Source organism: Carassius gibelio, chromosome A19 (assembly GCF_023724105.1).
Source record: "Carassius gibelio isolate Cgi1373 ecotype wild population from Czech Republic chromosome A19, carGib1.2-hapl.c, whole genome shotgun sequence".
In the NCBI taxonomy this organism is placed as follows: domain Eukaryota; kingdom Metazoa; phylum Chordata; class Actinopteri; order Cypriniformes; family Cyprinidae; genus Carassius; species Carassius gibelio.
The window spans coordinates 26,977,647-26,990,207 of record NC_068389.1 but is presented as its reverse complement, the minus strand read 5'-3'; the positions used below and the strand labels follow the sequence as shown (position 1 = coordinate 26,990,207).

The window sequence follows — 12,561 nt, the reverse complement described above, 5'->3', positions numbered from 1 at the left end:
GAACAGACATTAGGCCAGAAACACACTTTATACAAGTACAAATACCTCATGTACTCTTTAATATTTGTCTGATTCATATGAAAAGATAACATTTTAAAACCTCTTGTAAATAGGTTTTTTGTTTTTTTTGTTGTTGTTGTTTTTTGCTAATATTTTAAATATCTATTATTTTATTATTTTATTTTTTTTATTTAAAATCAAAGTTAAATTGTGAAAACCCTTTCTAAATTGTTTTATTTGTTGGAATTTATCTCATTAATTTTTTATCTATATTTTATTTTGATAAAATGTTAAAACCTTTTGTAAAAAATGTTTTCTTTTATATAATATTCATCCATTCATTTATTCATTCATAATGTTTTTTGATTTTTTCGTTCTATTTTCTTCCTCAAAAAGCTTTTGTAAATTGTATGTTGTTGAATTTTATGTAATAATTATTCTAGATTTAATTTTTATTTTAGTTAATAAAATAGTTTAATCTTTATTTTTTTAGAGTTGTTTTAGCAAAGATTTAAAATGTTGTTTTTATTTTTATATTTTTTCTAATGACTTATTTTAGATTTTTTTATCTATCTATCTATATGTCTTTATTTTTTTATGTTTTACCTGTCGTACAGTTAACTTCGATCTGAGCCATTATTCAGGGAGTTTAAACAAATTTAGTTGTTTCATCTTGGCTGTAGTTGACCTACAAAAGAAAAAGAGGAACACATTTTTATGCTAATGCTCATAGATAGCAGTGTTGAGAATACTGCATGCATTGTGAATTGTTCTCCCACATTTCAAACAAAGTGTTGGTGCTCTATATCGGTGAGAACAGCAGGTGTGAGAACGGTAACCAGACAAATTAACAGGATAATCATCAGTTTAGTGGATGAACCGGACGGGCAGGTTTCAGTCCTGTGGATTTCTCCAGCTGGTTTTGTCCTCTAATAGTTAGTAAGTAAGTAAGTAATAGTTAAAAGTGTTCTTTGAAGATCAGTCTAAGTGGTTCTGACTGGTTTGAGTCAGTTTTCAGGAGCTTCAGGCTAAAGTTTTGCTGTTGTTGTTACAGTTTCCTTAAACAGAGGAAAGCTGCGTTCTTTCTTTTACGACGTTCCTCCTGTCTTTCATTCACACGTCTGCTTTCAGCTGCTGCATCATGTGTTTGTGAGGTGAATCCACTTACAGCCTGCAGCAGGTGTGTGTGTGTGTGTGTGTGTGTGTGTGTGTGTGTGTGTTTACGAGTACATTCAGTGATTGTCAGCTCCTCTTTATTCTCTTCTCTGTCAGATAAAAAGGTACAAAAGCTGTCACTGGGGCAGAACCTTTTCAAAAGGCTCTAAAAAAATCTGTACCTTTTATTTCTGAAACTCACCTTTTTAGTGGAAAATGATTTGACTTGAAGCACGTACAAACAGACTGAGAAATAGTTTTAATCCAAGAGCAATAGCTTCTCTTAATGCTGTCCGTGAATACTAAGATTAGAAAAGATTAGAAGACCTTCGTATTTCTATTGTTAATACTTTCTTATACTAATACATTTGCTATTTTATTCAGTTTTTATTGTACTTGTTTATTGATTTTAATGATGTGCTGCAGACTGGATTGTGTCATTCTGTTACAATGACAATAGAGTTAAGTAAATAAGGTCTTAAAATTAACTTTTTAAAAAGGTTTTGCAGCTGTTTTTCCTGAGAGAGATACATTAGTTGTGCTTTCAATCATTTTCTGTAATGATGCCTGAGAGAGGGGGGAGTAGCCAGTGGGCGGGGCTTTAGTGTAGCCAGTGGGCGGGGCTTTAGTGTAGCCAGTGGGTGGGGCTTTAGTATAGCCTGTCCTTATTTGGAATAACCTTGAAAAAGATATTTAATGCATAGGTTTGTTTTTGTCTGATTTTATTTTTTTTTTTATTAATTATATACTATTGTATAGGTTTGATTAATACTTTGTTAGCTTTTATTTCAATAATTACTAAACTAATCCTATGCTTTGCTATTTTTAATTTTAATTTTAGCTGTAGTTCAGTTTTATCTTTAATTTATTTCCAGTTATTAATTTTAGTCCTTTAGCTTAAACTTATTTCATTTAGCTGCAAAAGCAACAATTACATTTTTTTTTGTTCAAGTTTTTGAAATAATTTTTCAGTTTTATTTTATTTCAGATTAATTTAAATAGGCAATAATGTTTTAATAGTTTTAGATTCTGTTTTAATAACGATAATAAACGTGCTTTAACAAATTCACAGCATATTGCAGTTATGCATGATAAACCAGTATCAGCCAATATCAGTGTTTATTTAAATTAATCTGGATAATATTAATTCATTATTTAATTTGTTTCCTACAATATTTCTTTCTATAGCAGGTTTCTATGCATTTTTTAAAATGCATCTTTTTTTACCCCATGTTATGACGTATTGATACGCATTTCTCTTTGGCGTGCTGATGAATCAAAGGTTTCTTGTTTTCGTCTTGATGTCTGATTCCCAGAATGTCGCTCATTCATTTCTTTTCTTATTCCCATTCATCTTCAGTATTTAACACAGCCTGTTGTTCAAGACGAGCTTGTCATAATTTGATTGATATCAGTGTTGGTTTGTCTTTCTGAATTAAAGAAGGTCTCCAGTATTGTTTTTAAGCATCTCTTTCATTTCCCCACAGCCCTCTCTGATTAAAGCCATATTTAACGGCGACGCAGATGAAGTTCGCTCTCTCATATTCAAGAAAGAAGACGTCAACGTACAGGTGAATGTCCATTACTTGCAAAAACACAGACTATCCTTTGAAATTCTCTGACAGTGGTCATCTGTCAGTTATTATTAGTGGGTTTTGAGACTACATGATGGGTTTCTCACTGATGGATGTTCCTGGAAACCCTTCTCAAATGGACTCAGAGGCAGTTCTTGAACATTATTTCTCTTAGTTTCCTAATGGATCTTCATCCGAGAGGCTGTCATGAGCCCACGTTTGGACTGAGGATGGTTTATTGTACTGCTCACTGTTTAATGAGAAGGCTGTTTTCATTGCCAACGCCTGGAGAGACGCCTGTTCCTCTGCCAGCCAATCACTGATGGCCTGTCGGGTCATGTGACTCGGTGTGGCTTGGCCTCCTGTTTTCCATTCTCATTCCAGACCAGATGGAAAACAGAAGCCTGCAGGCTGGCATGACACTGAGGAATGAATGATATCCGCTCTTTCGTGATCGCCTTTATTGATGCAAATGTTTTCCTCAAGCGTCGGCAGGAAGGGTTAAAGCTACAGGAGAGGTGATCGCAGAAGATCCCGGGAACCTGAAATAGAGAAACGTGCTTGTGTCTCGTGTTTCTGCATGCCGTCTCTAGAGATCTGCGGACACATTGATCTCACACACACATACAAATACATGTGTATCATATAACACACACCCTGCTGAAACCACACATGCATCAAATACTTCTGAATGGAGTAAAACTCATGCAAATCAGAGGTGATTCGCATAAACATATGTTGCATGAACCAGCAGCTTCACTCAGTTTTGAGCAGAAATGAGACTGAATGCAGTCATTCTTGAGTATTTGATTGGTTGGTGTGTTTGGCTGATGGTAGACGGGGTAATGTTTTGAGCAATGCTGCTTGGACACTTTCCCATTGAGAATGGGTTACACATTTCTATCTGGATACTTTAGATGGACTCTGTGTCTCACCTGGTGTCAAAAGGTCTCAAAAAGTTGCTCTGTGTATCACCAACCTCTTACGCCAATCAGCAATAGATTTGTTTTTAAAGAAATGAATGCTTTTATTCAGCAAGGATGCATTCAACTGATCAAAAGTGACAGTGAAGGCATTTATAATATTGCAGAAGATTTCTATTATAAATCAATGCTGTTCTTTTGAACTTTCCGTTCATCGAAGAAACCTGGCTTCCTCAAAAATATTTGAGAAAATGTTTTCAACATCGATAATAATCAGAAATGTTTCTTGAGCAGTCAATCAGAATATTTTCATGATTTCTGAAGATCATGTGACACTGAAGACTGGAGGAATGATGCTGGAAATACAGCTGTGCATCACAGAAATAAATTACAGTTTATAATATATTCACATAGAAGATGGTTATTTTGAATTATAATAATATTTCACATTTTTTACTGTAAAAGTAAAAAAAAAAAAATGCTGCTTTGGTGAACAAAAAACATCTGAACGACCCTAAACTTTTAGTGAAAAAGACTAGTTTTAATAAACCTGATTCTTCAGTAATTGTTGCATGTTTGTGGTTCCTCAGGACTGTGAGAAGAGAACGCCGCTTCACGCTGCTGCTTACCTGGGCAACGCTGAGATCCTGGAGCTGCTCGTCCTGTCAGGTACGGAGGGTCATTTACACCCCAAACTCTCCTAATGATCCCACACCTCCAGCGTGGGGACTGAAATATCAGCCAGATTCATTAATGGATCCAAATTATGATGTTATCTGGCTTGGTGGATAAATCTACACTACCATTCAAAAGTTTGGAGTCTGTAAGTGTTTTAAAAGAAGTCTCTTCTGCTCATCAAGGCTGCATTTATTTGTATACAGTAAAAACGGTAATATTATGAAATATTATTACTCTTTAGAATAGCTGTTTTCTATGTGAATATATTGTAAAATGAAATTTATTTCTGTGATGCAAAGCTGTATTTTCAGCATCATTCCTCCAGTCTTCAGAGTCACATGATCTTCAGAAATCATAAAAAATATTCTGATTTACTGCTTAAGAAACATTCCTGATTATAATCAATGTTGAAAACTGTGATGCATTTAATTTCTCAGAATTTTTTGATGAATTGAAATTTCAAAAGAGCAGCCTTTATTTGAATTAGAAATCTTTTAGTGAGATTAGTAATGTATAAATGTCTTTACTGTCACTTCTGATCACTTTAATGCATCCTTGCTGAAAAAAAAAAAATCTTACTGACCCCAAACTTTTAAATGATTGTGCACGTCACATAAAAATCATATTTATTGTGTTTTCATCTAAACAAGATACATCAATAATTTAAATACGATAGGAACCACCTTGCAACACATTAGCAACGACTTACAACAACACTGACATAGTGTATTTAAAATAAGTAACTTAAGTGAATATATTGCAGATGATCATTGGAAACTCATATTTATTGAGCGCTACACCAGTGACACACTGACAGAAGACACACACATTATGTGACGTGTGTAAAGGAGGAGTTGTTCTCATGAATGACAGAGGAAAAGTAACAGGTGCCGCTGTATTTAAAGCCTCAGAGCATTTTGGGGGTTTATTTTGAACAGGCTTACAGGAAGCTCCACGTGTCCTGCTTCAGCTGTGACATTAAACGTGTAATTCATTCACGCGGGAACTTTCTCTTTCTCCTTCTCTCTCAGGGGCGAGAGTGAATGCCAAAGATAATAAATGGCTCACTCCTCTTCATCGGGCCGTGGCGTCCTGTAGTGAGGTACGACAGCGTCAGAACAGCAAATATACACACAGGAAGTGGCTTTCATGTTCATTAATGTGATTGTGTGTTCAGGAAGCAGTCCAGGTGCTGTTGAAACACTCGGCGGATGTGAACGCGCGGGATAAGAGCTGGCAGACGCCGCTGCATGTGGCTGCGTCCCATAGAGCTGTGCGCTGCGCCGAAGCATTAGTCCCATTGTTAAGCAACGTCAATGTGTCGGACCGCGCCGGACGCACGCCTCTACACCACGCGGCCTTCAGTGGACACCTGGAGGTCAGACGCTCAGTTTCTCTCTCCGTGCACAGATCACAATATCTGCTCACGTTTGGACAGTATCCTGTGGGTCAAAGAGTTTATGAGACCTGTTTTCACCTTGAGTGAAACGAAAAGCAAAATAAATGGCAGACAAAAGACCTGTTCACACCTAGAGCTAAATGAGAAACTCTGGTTGTGCTTCAATGCAAAATCCAGAGAACTATGTGATATAAATTTCAAAACAAAGTCAAATAACAGAGACTGCCTTAAAATACAGTGTGTTTGAGAATACATGTTGTGCATTTTAAATCAGTTTAAGCCATCTCGCAGTCCTCTAGACTAGGTCTAAATAAATAAAACATCTAGTTTAGTATTCATGGTGTAATCTTTGCTTTCTGTGTCATTGCAGATGGTTCAGCTGCTGGTGTCCAAAGGTGCAAACGTCAATGCATTTGATAAGAAGGACAGACGAGCCGTTCACTGGGCCGCATACATGGGTGAGACGTCAACATTACCATCAGGACGAACAGAAAACCTGTTTCCACCAGCCTCAGATCTCTCTCACTGTCTCTGTCTGTCTCAGGTCATCTGGAGGTCATGAAGTTCCTGGTGTCTCACGGCGCTGAGGTTTGCTGTAAGGATAAGAGATCGTACAGTCCTCTTCACGCCGCTGCCTCCAGTGGAATGATCAACGTCGTCAAATACCTGCTCCATCTGGGCGTTGATGTAAGTAAGCCCCGCCCACAGTGTGCATAAAGCTCCGCCCCTTGGTCGCCACATGAACCATGATTGGTTGATGTAGAGAACACCTGCTGTGTGATACCTGTTACCCTGATCTCAGTCAGTTGATGACTTCATTGACTTCTCAAAATAACAATGTTTTTTACAATTTGATGTGTGACGTATAGCCAAATCTACAACTGTTTAAATTAATATCCCAATAACACACATGCAAACATTCATAGAATGTTGTTATACCACATTTTTATTTAATAAAAAAATTATTTAAATCAGGTATTGTTCAATTTGAACAGGATGTATGTTCATCATTAATATTTTATATCAAACAGAAAGATGCTATATAATATAATATAATATAATATAATATAATATAATATAATATAATATAATATAATATCCATGACTGTATTAAATGTATTGTTGGTTTTGAAGAACTGCTTATGTCTGTATTTACATAATAATTAATCAACATGTAATAATTTACACCGGTGCATTTATTTGATCAAAATTAAACTGTAAAAATGTGAAATATTATTACAATAAAAACTATTTTCTATTTAAATATACTTTAACCTGTAATTTATTTCTGTGATCAAAGCTGAATTTTTTTTGCATCATTACTGAGCGGCAACCTCCCGCTCTCTCTCGTGAGGCCAATAAGGAAGTGACTAAAACTGCAATTCATCGACTGGCCGCTTGAGGCTGGCTGCAGAAGAGAGTCAGTCCCATAGACTCCCCATGTTAAAATGCCCAACTTAAAAGCAGAAAAAAACATGTTTACAGCCTGGTTCAAAAAATGGTTTTGGTCTATATTGCTAATTTTGCCCTTCATGACAACTGTGAGGGGGTGGATTTTTTAAAAAAAAATTAAAGTTTTGCATAATTAAGGGCGTGGTCACTTGAGTTACAGGTGGATTGCCGCTGCTGACAATGCCGTCGCGCTAGGTGGGCGTGGCTTCAGCAATCAGCTCCCGCCTTTTTGCCCATTTTCGATTATCCGGGAGAGTCGTGACACGCTGCCAAGATGGCGACGGCCCGCACTTTAGGCTTCAAAACCAGGCGGCAAGGATGTCGACCGGAAGTTGAAGTCGGCTGCGTGCCGCCATCTTGTAGCAGAACTTCTCTTGCGTTAGCATTCCCATTGACTCCCATTCATTTTGGCGTCACTTTGACAGCGAATAACTTTACATCTGAGGCGTTTAAAGACTCTGTTTGTCCATTATTTATTTCTAAAGAAACACGACAATGTATAAAGGGCTCCATTACCTTCCATGTTACATTATGGCCCCGTTGAAACAGTTTTTGTAAAAAATAGGCTAACGATTGCGTCATAACCACTCGACTCTGTCGCATTACCGTACAGACAGGAGGAGAAGCTCGCAGGCAATTAACTTAATATGGCGTACCGGCGTTACATTTTAAAATACTATACAAAATAATTAATCAGAATACTTACTCCTGCTCACTCACGCCAAAGAACTCCCCGCTCAAGCTCGCCGTCTCTGCAAGATTAACGATGGCAGTTTGCACGCACAGCTACTAGAAGATTTACATCTGGCAGACAGGTTGCTGACGTCGTCAAGCTTCGTTTGAGTCTGCGCGTCAGAAAATGAAGTGCTAAAAAACACTAAAAATGGGCTTTAATTGTCTCAGTTGAGTTCCAATGGGGTCCCTGTGTCCATTTCTTTTACTGTCTATGTTCAAAACTGCTAATGAGGAGACTATGGGTGATGTCACGGACACTACGTCCATATTTTTTTACAGTCTATGATCATTACTCCAGTCTTCAGTGTCTCATGATCCTTCAGCAGCTTTTATTAAATATTATTTTATTGTATTACTGGCATTGAAAAACGATGTAGTTATGGCTGTATTCACATGGCTTAGATTGAGTCTGCCTTGAATCTGACTTGACATCAGATGTACTGTACACGGTCAGCTGAACAAAAACAGAGCCATTAAGCACCTGATGTTGTCTCTGTGTTCAGATTAAGGAGCCGAACGCGTACGGAAACTCTGCTCTGCACCTGGCGTGTTTTAACGGGCAGGACGTGGTGGTGAATGAGCTGATCGAAGCAGGAGCTGATGTCAATCAGGGGAATGAGAAGGGCTTCTCCCCGCTGCACTTCACCGCCGCGTCCCGCCAGGGGGCGCTCTGTCTCCAGCTGCTCCTCGCCAACAGAGCCAACATCAACAGCAAGGTCCACACACACAGCACCTCTCATCTTCTACATCACCATATGTCACTTATTATGTATAGCCAAAGCTGCAAATGTTCAAATTAAATGCCCTTTACAAGATACTACACAAAAACATTTGTAAAAAATTCTGATTGTTATAACTTGTCTTTCTTAAATTATAAATAATTTGAATCATATATGACCAGTTGCAAAGAAAAAAAAGTATTAATATTATTTATTTGTTTTATTTAAGTTATAACATCCAGCACACTATATTAAATATATTCTACTGTATTATTGCCTTAGAATAACTTTTTGATTAGATTAGATGTTATTGCACATGCAGGCAACAAAATGCAGTTAGCATCTAACCAGAAGTGATGTAATTATGTACATTATCTTCATTATTAATTATTAATCTTCTCCAAGGCTGCATATGTATTTGATCAAAAATATAGTAGAAACTAATGCTGTGAAATATTATTACTGTTTAGAATGAATGTTTTCAGTTTCAATATACAGTTTTGTATCAACACGGCTTATGATTATGATTATTATGTATTTACATAATAATTGATCAACATTTAATAATTTACATTGAGGGATTTATTTGATCAAAATTAAACTGTAAAACTATGAAATATTATTACATTTTATTTTTTTTGCATCATCACTTTTCTCATAGACATTTTTTATTACTTCAGTTTAACATGAACAGGCCTTTGTAAACTTTACATTGAAATAAAAACGAGAAAGTCTGGTTGTTTACATGCTTTAATACAAAATGCAGAAAGACACCTGATATGTTAATAGTGTGTTACTGTCCAAAACAACTAGTTAAATGCTTATATTTAGCATTTTTCGAACTGTTTAATACATTGCATTACTGTTCAGAATTGTGGGGTTTTTAAAGATACTATTAATCACAACAAATGCTGATAAATTGATTTCCTATTGAACTGTCACCATCTGATCTGCGGTGCTCAAACTATTTCAAATATAGTCAATTAAGCTCCAAACTGGACTCCAAAATGCACACTGTTTCCATCTTCCATGTATTTTGAGCTGTAGGTCGTCATATTAATGGAGTGCTTTCACTATTAGCTCACCTGAGTATGTTCTAGATTTGTGTTGTATCTTATCTTTGGAATAGAAATTCTGATATTTTCTTTGCAAACATCATACTTTTTCCACTTATTTAATTTAATTTTATAAATTAGTGAGCTAGGCCAGTAGAAGTGCTAACAGTGTTGTGTAAAACATGAGTGAATTCACATATGTTTTGATCAAATCGATGCAGTTTTGGTGAGCAGAAGAGAAGTCTCTCAATCGCTGTATGTGTTCATCTCTTGTCCAGAGTAAAGATGGTAAGACTCCTCTCCACATGGCAGCCATTCACGGGCGATACTCCAGATCGCAGGCCCTCATTCAGAACGGTGAGTGTGTTATTCTGTCTGTTTGTTGTTGGTCTTCCTCTCCTGTTCCTCCTCATCCTCTCTTTCCTCATCTGAAGGCGCAGAGATCGACAGCGAGGATGAGAATGGAAACTCTCCGCTTCATATAGCGGCTCGATACGGTCACGAGCTGCTCATCAACACGCTCATAACCAACGGTGCGGACACGGCCAGGTGAGTGACAGGACGTGTGTTTACAGTGATGCATAATTCATGAGCTCGTGTTGATCATGTGACTGTGACTCCGCCTCTGCAGGCGGGGCATCCACGGAATGTTTCCGCTGCATCTGGCGGCTCTGAGCGGATTTTCAGACTGCTGTCGAAAACTGCTCTCCTCAGGTGAATCACATCAATCGTGAAGATTTACAGGAGTTAAAATTGATTTCTGTGCATGAAAACTTATTTTTCCCTCTCTCAGGGAAGTGCCTTTGGCTTTTAACTGGTCTTGATTATGGATATCTGTTGGTTCAGGTTTTGACGTCGACACGCCGGATGACTTTGGCAGGACCTGTTTGCATGCGGCTGCTGCAGGAGGGTGAGTCACAGCGCTGCTGCTCTCTGATTGGCTGATCAGCGCCCCCCTGTGGCCTGGATGATCTTTTGTCCTGATCACGTGACCTTCTCTCCTTTTCTTCAGGAATCTGGAGTGTTTAAATCTGTTGCTCAACATGGATGCTGACTTTAATAAGAAAGACAGATTTGGGAGGTGAGTTACATTTAGATGTTTTTGAATGAAATCTCTTCTGCTCAACAAGGATGCATTTATTTGAGCGAAGGATGCTTTGGGTTTTTGAGCGAAGGTGTTATTGAATTATATGATTTGGATTATTATGATTTAAAAAAAAAAACTAGATTAAATTAAATCAATCTCATTAATGTTATGTGTCCACATGCTTTACTTTTTGATGCTTTTATAAATAGTAAAATATTATGCGCACACACAAAATTTTTACTTTGAAAAGTGATTTTACAGAGCCAGTTAAGACAAAAAGAGTGATGAAAATTAAAACAGCGACCAGCAAAGAAGTATAGCTACACAGTCATGTTGTTGACAGGCTCCACACTTATTGTCAGCTGTTGTCATTAAAGCATGCTGGGATGTGTATTTCCAGCACAGATAGAGCTGCGGTGATTGAGCAGCATTACATGAATCCTGCAGCAGAGATCTGGTTATGATTTATCTCTGTCTCTCTCAGGACGGCGCTGCATTACGCTGCTGCTAACTGTAACTATCAGTGTGTGTTTGCTCTGGTGGGCTCCGGGGCCAGTGTGAACGAGCGGGACGTCAGGGGCTGCGGTCCTCTGCACTACACCGCTGCTGCAGACTCAGACGGCAAGTGAGTGAACACAAACACACCGCTCTTCAGCACACTGGACATTCAAGGTCATGTGGAGTGCACTGCATTGTGGGATACAGTATTTTCAGTAGTGTGCGGCACATACTGTATCAGCAAACATAGTAGATGATGCGGGTGTTTGAGCCATATATAAAATGCGTTTATTGTGCACAGATACTACATAGTAATTTATTAAACATAAATATATAAAAAATAATTTTCATTAAGTGAAATTAAGCTGAAATAAAATACAAAAAATAAAAGCTAAATTTAAAAAAAAAATTCACTGTGACTCTGGGGAAATTTTCTGCACGGCATCATGGGTAATGTAGTTTTTCACCACAGATTCAACTTGTTTAATGCGATTATTTTAAAAATAAGTTGAAAAATGTGAACTGATTTCACAAAAACATATCATTAATTAACAACCTCAGAAATCACAGTGTGTCTGCCTTAACAGTTTTGGGTTATTGCCAAAAAATATGTTTCTCTTAAGAGTGTTGTGTATCGCATTAGTGTTATTGTTAACTAAAGTTATGAAAAAGCAGTTTCTTTAACTGAAATATAAATAATAGGTTTTTTAATACTTACCTTTAAAATGTTAAAAGCCTTTTCAATTAACTTAAATAAATACATTTTAGCTGACATACAAAAATTACAAAAAGGCAAACTAAAATAAAAACTATTTGCTTGCGATGAGTCTCTGATTGGTGGCATTTTTGAACAGCATCATGGGTAATGTAGTTTTTCACTAAGAATTCAGCTATTAAACATAAGTTGAAATAATGCAAACTGGTGGCTTTAACAAAATTATAAACCACTGATTAACATTATCTGAGTTATGATTTCACTATGAAGAAAATAAAATATTTTTTTAATCACAGAACCTGTCTGTTGGCTCTGTTCTGAACAGTGTGTGTTTGACTCACTGATCTGATCTCTGTCAGGTGTCTGGAGTATCTGTTGAGGAATGATGCGAATCCAGCTCTCAGGGATAAAGACGGATACAGCGCTGTACACTACGCTTCAGCGTACGGCCACCGAGTGTGTCTGGAGCTGGTTAGTGCATCACACACACACACACACACACACACATCCTGAGCTTCAAACACTCCTCACCACTTCCCTGTGTTTTATTTTGCAGATCGCCAATGAAACG

General features: G+C 37.3%; 1 protein-coding gene across 5 annotated transcripts in view; it reads left to right on the top strand.

Moving 5' to 3' along the window:
- Window positions 1-12,561, top strand: part of LOC127935283 (serine/threonine-protein phosphatase 6 regulatory ankyrin repeat subunit A) — a 33,903-nt gene that overhangs the window by 7,708 nt on the left and 13,634 nt on the right. For 2 of the 5 annotated variants that reach the window (XM_052532995.1, XM_052532994.1), the window contains exons 2-16: window positions 2,643-2,726; window positions 4,243-4,321; window positions 5,362-5,432; window positions 5,508-5,708; window positions 6,100-6,187; window positions 6,274-6,416; window positions 8,420-8,632; window positions 9,969-10,047; window positions 10,125-10,239; window positions 10,322-10,404; window positions 10,537-10,600; window positions 10,703-10,771; window positions 11,262-11,402; window positions 12,350-12,461; window positions 12,547-12,561. The exon at window positions 12,547-12,561 is cut by the window's right edge and continues 12 nt beyond it. In XM_052532995.1, the coding sequence (XP_052388955.1) occupies window positions 2,643-2,726; window positions 4,243-4,321; window positions 5,362-5,432; window positions 5,508-5,708; window positions 6,100-6,187; window positions 6,274-6,416; window positions 8,420-8,632; window positions 9,969-10,047; window positions 10,125-10,239; window positions 10,322-10,404; window positions 10,537-10,600; window positions 10,703-10,771; window positions 11,262-11,402; window positions 12,350-12,461; window positions 12,547-12,561 (1,557 nt within the window). The remainder of the gene's footprint in view (window positions 1-2,642; window positions 2,727-4,242; window positions 4,322-5,361; window positions 5,433-5,507; window positions 5,709-6,099; window positions 6,188-6,273; window positions 6,417-8,419; window positions 8,633-9,968; window positions 10,048-10,124; window positions 10,240-10,321; window positions 10,405-10,536; window positions 10,601-10,702; window positions 10,772-11,261; window positions 11,403-12,349; window positions 12,462-12,546) is intronic. The other 3 variants (XM_052532997.1, XM_052532996.1, XM_052532993.1) reach the window with 2 other exon arrangements.